The sequence below is a fragment of the Taurulus bubalis genome, assembly GCF_910589615.1.
Source record: "Taurulus bubalis genome assembly, chromosome: 5".
Classification (NCBI taxonomy): Eukaryota; Metazoa; Chordata; class Actinopteri; order Perciformes; family Cottidae; genus Taurulus; species Taurulus bubalis.
Window position 1 is genome coordinate 30,029,057 of NC_136593.1, and position 10,724 is coordinate 30,039,780.

General features: G+C 47.5%; 1 protein-coding gene across 1 annotated transcript in view; it reads left to right on the forward strand.

Annotated features, from left to right (window-relative positions):
• Window positions 1-10,523, forward strand: part of camk1b (calcium/calmodulin-dependent protein kinase Ib) — a gene marked incomplete at its 3' end in the record, with an annotated part of 31,099 nt that extends 20,576 nt beyond the window's left edge. The window contains exons 2-11 of the mRNA XM_079218916.1: window positions 4,475-4,606; window positions 5,792-5,866; window positions 6,766-6,904; window positions 6,993-7,119; window positions 7,405-7,480; window positions 8,485-8,597; window positions 9,274-9,352; window positions 9,668-9,755; window positions 10,213-10,306; window positions 10,435-10,523. Of these exons, the coding sequence (XP_079075042.1) occupies window positions 4,475-4,606; window positions 5,792-5,866; window positions 6,766-6,904; window positions 6,993-7,119; window positions 7,405-7,480; window positions 8,485-8,597; window positions 9,274-9,352; window positions 9,668-9,755; window positions 10,213-10,306; window positions 10,435-10,523 (1,012 nt within the window). The remainder of the gene's footprint in view (window positions 1-4,474; window positions 4,607-5,791; window positions 5,867-6,765; window positions 6,905-6,992; window positions 7,120-7,404; window positions 7,481-8,484; window positions 8,598-9,273; window positions 9,353-9,667; window positions 9,756-10,212; window positions 10,307-10,434) is intronic.
• Window positions 10,524-10,724: the final 201 nt, after the last annotated feature.

Sequence of the window (10,724 nt, forward strand, 5' to 3'; positions counted from 1 at the left end):
GAGGAGCCGGTCTTTGGATGAGGAGCCGGTCTCTGGATGAGGAGCCGGTCTCTGGATAAGGGGGGGGGTCTCTGAATGAGGAGCCGGTCTCTGAATGAGGAGCCGGTCTCTGAATGAGGAGCCGGTCTCTGGATGAGGAGCCGGTCTCTGGATAAGGGGGGGGGGTCTCTGAATGAGGAGCCGGTCTCTGAATGAGGAGCCGGTCTCTGAATGAGGAGCCGGTCTCTGGATGAGGAGCCGGTCTCTAGATGAGGAGCCGGTCTCTGTCCAGATGCACCAACATTAAGAACAGAATCACCAAATCCTCTGCTCATGTAAATACAGCAGCACTAAGATAAACATGTGCGAGTCGGAAAGCAGAAGCTGCAGCTTGCAGCACTTTCAGACAATACACACTTCATTTCCTGTTAAACTAGCTGAAGAAGAACCTATCTGATTTGTATATAAACTGCAGAGATTGGTGTTTATATGCAAATCAGCATTCAGGTGTGTTCATATTGGGGGAAGTTCAGTGTTTCTTACACATGTTGGCCCAAGAGGACTCTGCACTGGAGAGGGTCTCTCTCTCTCTCCCTGAGGAGACGGACATGTTGGTATCCTGAGGAGACGACATGTTGGTATCCTGGTGAGACGACATGTTGGTATCCTGGTGAGACGACATGTTGGTATCCTGGTGAGATGACATGTTGGTATCCTGAGGAGACGACATGTTGGTATCCTGAGGAGACGACATGTTGGTATCCTGGTGAGATGACATGTTGGTATCCTGAGGAGACGACATGTTGGTATCCTGGTGAGATGACATGTTGGTATCCTGGTGAGACGACATGTTGGTATCCTGAGGAGACGACATGTTGGTATCCTGGTGAGATGACATGTTGGTATCCTGAGGAGACGACATGTTGGTATCCTGAGGAGACGACATGTTGGTATCCTGGTGAGATGACATGTTGGTATCCTGAGGAGACGACATGTTGGTATCCTGAGGAGACGACATGTTGGTATCCTGGTGAGATGACATGTTGGTATCCTGAGGAGACGACATGTTGGTATCCTGAGGAGACGACATGTTGGTATCCTGAGGAGACGACATGTTGGTATCCTGAGGAGACGACATGTTGGTATCCTGAGGAGACGACATGTTGGTATCCTGAGGAGACGACATGTTGGTATCCTGGTGAGACGACATGTTGGTATCCTGAGGAGACGACATGTTGGTATCCTGGTGAGATGACATGTTGGTATCCTGAGGAGACGACATGTTGGTATCCTGAGGAGACGACATGTTGGTATCCTGGTGAGATGACATGTTGGTATCCTGAGGAGACGACATGTTGGTATCCTGAGGAGACGACATGTTGGTATCCTGAGGAGACGACATGTTGGTATCCTGAGGAGACGACATGTTGGTATCCTGGTGAGATGACATGTTGGTATCCTGAGGAGACTACATGTTGGTATCCTGAGGAGACGACATGTTGGTATCCTGAGGAGACGACATGTTGGTATCCTGAGGAGACGACATGTTGGTATCCTGAGGAGACGACATGTTGGTATCCTGGTGAGATGACATGTTGGTATCCTGAGGAGACGACATGTTGGTATCCTGAGGAGACGACATGTTGGTATCCTGGTGAGATGACATGTTGGTATCCTGAGGAGACGACATGTTGGTATCCTGAGGAGACGACATGTTGGTATCCTGAGGAGACGGACATGTCGGTATCCTGAGGATACGGGCATGTCGGTATCCTGAGGAGACGGACATGTCGGTATCCTGAGGAGACGGACATGTCGATATCCTGAGGAGACGGACATGTCGGTATCCTGAGGAGACGGACATGTCGGTATCCTGAGGAGACGGACATGTCGGTATCCTGAGGAGACGACATGTCGGTATCCTGAGGAGACGGACATGTCGGTATTCTGAGGAGACGGACATGTCGGTATCCTGAGGAGACGGACATGTCGGTATCCTGAGGAGACGGACATGTCGGTATCCTGAGGAGACGGACATGTCGGTATCCTGAGGAGACGGACATGTCGGTATCCTGAGGAGACGGACATGTCGGTATCCTGAGGATACGGACATGTCGGTATCCTCAGGAGACGGACATGTCGGTATCCTGAGGATACGGACATGTCGGTATCCTGAGGATACGGACATGTCGGTATCCTGAGGATACGGACATGTCGGTATCCTGAGGATACGGACATGTCGGTATCCTGTTGAGACGGACATGTCGGTATCCTGAGGAGACGGACATGTCGGTATCCTGAGGATACGGACATGTCGGTATCCTGGTGAGACGGACATGTTGATATCCTGAGGAGACGGACATGTCGGTATCCTGAGGAGACGGACATGTCGGTATCCTGAGGATACGGACATGTCGGTATCCTGTTGAGACGGACATGTCGGTATCCTGAGGATACGGACATGTCGGTATCCTGGTGAGACGGACATGTTGATATCCTGAGGAGACGGACATGTCGGTATCCTGAGGAGACGGACATGTCGGTATCCTGGTGAGACGGACATGTCGGTATCCTGGTGAGACGGACATGTTGGTATCCTGAGGATACGGACATGTCGGTATCCTGAGGAGACGGACATGTCGGTATCCTGGTGAGACGGACATGTTGGTATCCTGAGGAGACGGACATGTCGGTATCCTGAGGAGACGGACATGTCGGTATCCTGAGGAGACGGACATGTTGGTATCCTGGTGAGACGGACATGTTGGTATTGTGATGAGACACGAGCCGGTTCCAAAGCAAACATTGGTTCACCGTGAGCTGCGTGGTGGGAACACAAGAGGAAGTATGAGTGAGTTCCTCTTTCATGAGGTCAGAGTGGTCTTTGTTGCTGCGTGAATTCCTGCCGTCTATGGAGCATATATTACATATATTAAATATACAGTGCAGCACATTCATGTCACAAAGCTGTGAATGAATCTTTAGCGATGCACGTATTGAGTTGTCTCATACGGTCTTGTTTGTAGGATCCACGGATGTTTTGCATCTGGGCTAATTACAGGAATGCATATATATATATATATATATATATATAAAAAGCTCTTCCTCTGTGAGTGTTGTGGTAACATCTGAAATCCTGCCAAATGTAAAATAGTGGTCATAGAAATGAACATGATATTGCATCATGGTAGCCTCCATCACAGCAGGATTATGCGTCTCTGTTTAGTGATTCTAACGCTCCATCGACCCTCTTTAGCTTAACCCTCCAAGTATGTCCGTGACCCAAAGAGGCCCTGAACGCGCCGTGATGCTGGAGCTTGCTGCTGCTTCATTTATTTCAGCATTCGGCCTCACAAGACTTATTCAGTGCTCACAAGGTTCTTTGTCTCCTTGCAGTTGTGTTCGTGGGAAGTTCATTCCAAACCCATAGTTGCGGGTTGGGATTCCACGTAGTTATTGTGCAGCTTTGGGTCCGAGTCCAAAGATCTCTGGACCTCGTCCAAGGCACCGAGGTTGTGAGGGACGCCTGCTCCGGGCCGAAGGGTCGTGGGAAATGCAAAGGAAGGCTTGAGTTACGTCGCTGAACTTGTTTTCCATGATTGATGTCAGTTGGCAGGGAGACGTGTGAGAGGAATGTATTTATGTATGTATGTATACCTATACATGTATGTATATATTGCTTATTTAAAGGTGTAGCTAGTATGTTTGATCTGTGCACATATGACAACATACTCGATGAATAAGTGAATGCTAAATGTTCACATATAGACTGACATTGAATAATGCATTGAGTTATGTTTATGGTTATTATATCTGAACCTATGATGAACTGGACGATCCACACATACCTTCATATAAAGTCCTGAACTAAGCTGACACCTTTCCAGTATTATTACTAAGCTAAACATCAGAAAGAAAGAGATCAGCGCCATCACATCACTCAAACTTTATATTAAAAACTGTTTACGGACAATATAAAAGAAATGGTCACCAAGATAAACCTCAGCGTGGTATTGGTGCTTTGAATTCATCGCACCACTTCGTCACTTCTCCAAAACTCCACTCAGCAGCGACCCAAAGACTTCAGGAGGTTAACAGCACACTCAGTCTGGCATCACAGGATTTCATTTCTTAGTTCTTGGACGAGTTTTAACATCAAAGCAGGAGTTTCCTTTTTCCCTCCACAATGTTAAAGATGCATTTGAAGATCTCATGAAGATGGTCTGAGGTCTGATGGACTGAGGTCTAACAGACTGAGGTCTAACGGACTGAGGTGTGATGGACTAAGGTCTGATGAACTGAGGTCTGACAGACTGAGGTCTGATGGACTGAGGTGTGACGGACTGAGGTCCAACGGGCTGAGGTCTAACAGACTGAGGTCTGATGGGCTGAGGTGTGATGGACTGAGGTCTGATGGACTGAGGTGTGACGGACTGAGGTCTGACGGACTAAGGTCTAACAGACAGAGGTCTGACTGACCTGTGTTGTGTTTCAGGGGGGCTTTCTCCGAGGTGGTCCTGGCTGAGGAGAAGAGGACCCAGAGGTTGGTGGCTATCAAGTGCATCCCCAAGAAGGCTTTAGAGGGCAAGGAGAACAGCATTGAGAATGAGATAGCAGTCCTGCACAAGTAAGTGGACCCTGTATTCCTCTAGTCCTCAGATATGAATATATAATAAACATGCATGTTTAAGCCAGTCTGTACTGAAACCACAAACCTTCACATGACTGAACCACAGCTGCCTCCTGGTCCAGCATTCCAGACCAACTTGTATTTCAGGAAACTATTTCCTGGCTAATCAGGAAGAAGCTCGCCTCACGGAAGTGTTTTCATTGGCACTAGTTTCTACCTGTGAAACCCGTTCTGTGGAGTCATCGAGCTCGAGGAGGAGCGCCGGTATTTACATTTATTTCGACATAGTTTCCAAACCGTAGATGGGAGGCGGGGCTAAAGCTCGACGCAGCTGAATGAAGCATGATCAACCTGACAGATCCGCACCGGTCCCTGACCATCGCTGCACAAACACAACAGCATCCGGGTCGGGTCAGGTCCGGGTCGAAGGTTCCACTCCTCTGTGTTGGTGGGACAGAATGTTTTTGGTGATTTGGAAGAAGCAACCAGCGTCTCTCCACCGTGAGAACGCTCTAGTTCCAATACTTTCTTCAGATGAGGGGTGAAAATTATCTACATTGCATTCAAAGTTATTTTTAGAGCTCTTGTTGCCTGGGTTACTGAAGACAAGGGCTCTGATTGGTTCTGAGGTGAAGCTGGAGGAATGAGAGGGTACACTTGGCCTGTTGGACCGGGTCTGACTGAGCTGGTTCCTGCAAGCTGCATTCATCAATATGTTCATCATAACTCACTAGACAGACATCTTACGGTTCTGTTTGCTTTCATCTCGCCGCTCTCATCCGTCTGACGTCCAGCAGCAGAAGCACATGTGTTCTCATGTGTACTAACAAGCAAACATGTTGTGATTTACTTTGTTAACTTCATTCTTACATCTGTCAGCGTGCTTTGATCTGATTATGAGAATTAGTTCATTTATGACCAGGTTGGTGTTGGCTACAGGTCACTGTGGTTAGAAGCTCTCAGCATGTCGGTTACTCATCAATATTTACTCAAACAGTGACGAGTCACACGATGCCAACTCAGTTCCAGCTAGAAGCCTAATAATAATAATAATAATTAATAATACTACTACTAATAATTAATAATAATTATGTTAATAACTGTGTGTTTCTGATCACACTGATGGATACAAACAGTGACTATGAAATCTGGTCCAATATTAATAATACTTCATCTTCACAGACTTAAACACGCCAACATTGTGTCTCTGGAAGAGATATTTGAGAGTAAATCACACCTCTACCTCGTCATGCAACTGTGAGTATATATGTGTGTGTGTGTGTGTGTGTTTGTTTGTGTGTGTGGAGGTCGCCTCACGTCTGCAACTGTCAGCGTCCACCTCAACTCTTAAAATGCCAGAGAGAGAGAGAGAGAGAGAGAGAGAGAGAGAGAGAGAGAGAGAGAGAGAGAGAGAGAGAGAGAGAGAGAGAGAGAGAGAGAGAGAGAGAGAGAGAGAGAGAGAGAGAGAGAGAGAGAGAGAGAGAGAGAGAGAGAGACCTGTGAGGTTCCAGAAACATAAATCATTCGTCATTGATTACAATCAGAGAAACAAAAGCAGGAAGTGAGGAGAACAAGTCTGTAAGCACTTCCTCATTCCTGCTGCTTCCTGTTCACTATGAGGTCTGTGCTGCTTCACCACAGACACTATGAGTTGTTTCCTCACCACAGACACTATGAGTTGTTTCCTCACCACAGACACTTCAGGCTCAGACTACCTCACGTCTGACTTTCTAGATTATTGTTTTACTTCTCCTCCATTCCTTGTGTTCTTCTTCACGTCTCTGGTGTGTCTGTTGAGGCTCCGCCTGCTGCAGATGAACACAGGGAGAGGTCGCCATCTGGTGGCTCCTGAGCCTCATAGCAAGCAGCCGGCGCTGGTCTCTCCTCCACTATAACATACTCCTGTCTGTCTTCTTCGTTTGATAGAGACATGTAACTGCAGTACATTTCATAAGTATTTATACGAATATTTATACAAGTTCCTATTTCATCTTTCCCTCATAGCACTTTGTCTTGTGTACAAATGTTTTCTCACTATTCAACAACCAGATCTTTCCATGTCGCTGCCGGTCCATTAGCTGCAGTCTGTGCTTGTCGTCGCCGTACTTTAACTTATGCTCCATATGTTCCACCTCCATGACCCTCTCTCTGTCCAGGGTGTCTGGCGGGGAACTCTTTGATCGCATCATAGAGAAGGGCTTCTACACGGAGAAAGATGCCAGCAAGCTCATCCGGCAGATTCTAGATGCCGTCAAATACCTCCACGACATGGGCATCGTGCACCGGGACCTGAAGGTCGGTCCGGAGCCCGGAGCCGCTGCACAGAGCTGGCATGGTTTGTGTGACGCACTCTCACCAGCGTGTCTGTGTTGTGACCCTGCAGCCAGAGAACCTGCTGTACGACAGCATGGCCGAGGACTCCAAGATCATGATCAGTGACTTCGGGCTGTCTAAGATTGAGGGCTCTGGCAGTGTGATGGCGACGGCTTGTGGAACACCTGGATATGTTGGTAAAGACATGTCGAACATCTGCTTCCAATGAATCAGCTTTACAATAAAACACCATGCACAGCTCATCGGGAGCTCGTACAGATATTAGTTGTTTTACTGTTTCTACTATTAAAAATGTAATTTACAATTAAATTAGTAAATGACTTTAGCAACCACAGTTACACTTTACTCACAGGCCAACTACAAGATGAAGACCGTCTCCAGTTCACATGCTATTAGTCATCATTAATAGTCATTAAACATCTATCTTCATGTACCTGTATCACCTTGCTTTGTTCTTTCAGCCCCTGAAGTGTTGGCTCAGAAACCCTACAGCAAAGCAGTGGACTGCTGGTCTATTGGTGTGATAGCTTATATTCTGTGAGTACACATCCACACACAGCATGGATACACATGGATACACATGGATACACATGGATACACATGGATATATATCCATGTGTATCCATATGTCCATGTGGATCCATAAATACATGTATCCATGGATACAGGGATACATGGACACATGGACACATGGATACATGGACACATGGATACATGGACACAGGGATACATGGACACATGGACACATGGACACAGGGATACATGGACACATGGACACATGGACACAGGGATACATGGACACATGGACACATGGACACATGGATACATGGACACATGGACACATGGACACATGGACACATGGATACATGGACACATGGACACAGGGATACATGGACACATGGACACATGGACACATGGACACATGGACACATGGACACATGGACACAGGGATACATGGACACATGGACACATGGACACATGGATACATGGACACATGGACACATGGACACAGGGATACATGGACACATGGATACATGGATACAGGGATACATGGATACATGGATACATGGACACATGGATACATGGACACATGGATACATGGACACAGGGATACATGGATACATGGACACAGGGATACATGGATACATGGACACAGGGATACATGGACACATGGATACATGGACACAGGGATACATGGATACATGGACACAGGGATACATGGACACAGGGATACATGGATACATGGACACATGGACACAGGGATACATGGACACATGGACACAGGGATACATGGATACATGGACACAGGGATACATGGACACAGGGATACATGGATACATGGATACATGGACACATGGACACAGGGATACATGGATACATGGACACAGGGATACATGGATACATGGACACAGAGATACATGGACACAGAGATACATGGATGCTTGGCTGCTTGGATGGTCATTGTTGCAGTGTGACTGCCTTCAGACCTTCAGTCTTGGTTATTTTAACCTCCTGGATGCTCTTGTGCTCTGCCTCGTCAGGTTGTGTGGTTACCCTCCGTTCTACGATGAGAATGATGCCAAACTGTTTGAGCAGATCCTGAAGGCAGAATATGAGTTTGATTCTCCTTACTGGGACGATATCTCTGATTCAGGTACAGCTCTTATCAAGCATTTCTTCTTCAGTCCTCATCAAGAAACAATCTCAGTTTTTCATGGGGAAAGGGCAAACCTGTATATTTTGCTCTACATGTGTAGATCCGTGCGTGATTTCGTAGTGCAATATAAATACATTTTACTTACTTACTTACTGCACATTGAAAAATACTGGAGTAAGATGAAATCCTTGACCATTTTGAAACAAAGTCCTCTCCTTTACATTGATAAATACTCATTGATGTGCAAACCACACTGAGCTTTCCTCTTTGCAACGCACCTGAACATCTGACCTTGAGCGAGTTCAAGACAGAGATCACCTCCCAGAGTGTGTTCTCTGACCCCTGCCCTCGACCTCACAGGCCTTCAGGGCCGGGACCCCATGTGTTCTCTGACCCCTGCCCTCGACCTCACAGGCCTTCAGGGCCGGGACCCCATGTGTTCTCTGACCCCTGCCCTCGACCTCACAGGCCTTCAGGGCCGGGACCCCATGTGTTTGTGTTCCCAGTCCTGGCTCTTGGGCAAAGATCTCTTCAACATTTAGAACAAATTATACAATTGCTGCAGCAGCACATTGGAACGACCTCAAGATGAGTTCTCTCCTGTTTACTGGAGCATTGTGACATCATGGGGACATTTGTAATATTAACATTTTAACCTCTTTTTTTATTTTAGCTAAAGACTTTATAGTCCACCTGATGCAGAAAGACCCCAACACACGATACACCTGTGATCAGGCTCTGCAGCACCCCTGGTACTGGTCCCGCCTCCAACACAATACACTCTGCTGTACTCCTGTGTGTATACGTGTGTACTCCTGTGTGTATACGTGTGTACTCCTGTGTGTATACGTGTGTACTCCTGTGTGTATACGTGTGTACTCCTGTGTGTATAAGTGTGTACTCCTGTGTGTATACGTGTGTACTCCTGTGTGTATACGTGTGTACTCCTGTGTGTATACGTGTGTACTCCTGTGTGTATAAGTGTGTACTCCTGTGCGTACTCCTGTGTGTATACGTGCGTACTCCTGTGTGTATAAGTGTGTACTCATCAGTTAAACACCTCACAGGATTGCGGGCGATACTGCGTTGGAGAAGAACATCCACGAGTCCGTCAGTGCTCAGATCAAGAAGAACTTTGCAAAGAGCAAGTGGAAGGTAAGACGTCCGCTTTGGCTTTGACTCCTCACAGACTGTACATGTTCTCCTCACAGACTGTCCATGTTCTCCTCACAGACTGTACATGTTCTCCTCACAGACTGTCCATGTTCTCCTCACAGACTGTACATGTTCTCCTCACAGACTGTACATGTTCTCCTCACAGACTGTCCATGTTCTCCTCACAGACTGTACATGTTCTCCTCACAGCTCGTCTGTGAGGAGAACATGTACAGTCTGTGAGGAGAACATGTACAGTCTGTGAGGAGAACATCGTTTGGTGCTCGTCTACCGAGCAAAGAGCTCAAAGGATATTCAAACATAAAAGCTAGTGATGTCATCGTCCACGCTCAACCATCACAACAGTTTAGCTTTTGGTTTGCACAGTAAATTCATAATAATAAAGTTGTCAGGAACACGCTGCTGAGTGCCATGTTCTTTGGTCTTCTCCCTGCAGCAGGCCTTCAACGCCACAGCAGTGGTGCGGCACATGAGGCGCCTCCAGCTGGGAACCAGCAACGAGGGGCCCGGCCTGCCAGAGGAAGATGGAGGTACAGCTGGGCTTAGCTCCTCGTACTCACTGTACCCTACTTAATGTCTGAGTGCAGCTTCTCGTATGACATATGTATTGGGTGAACAACGACCGGGCACAGTACTGATGCGTCCTCTCTCTCCCCAGAGGCCGGTGAGGGCTCCCAGGATGTCGAAGGCGGCGCTGACCCCATGTCCAACTGCACCTTTCACCGCCACCCCACCAGCAGGGTGTGATCCCTGCACCTACTCCACTTACTTGCCTGATCAATCCCAGCGACTTTCCAATTTGAACCCCTCGGTGGAACTGGAGGCAGACCTCCCCTTATCTGGTTAGGAATACAGCGTCATTCCAACCTCGCACCTGCAGGGGGCGCCAGCCTGAGAGGGAAGACCTAAAGCGGGATGAAAGGAGGAGTAGGGAGACTAGAAGGATTA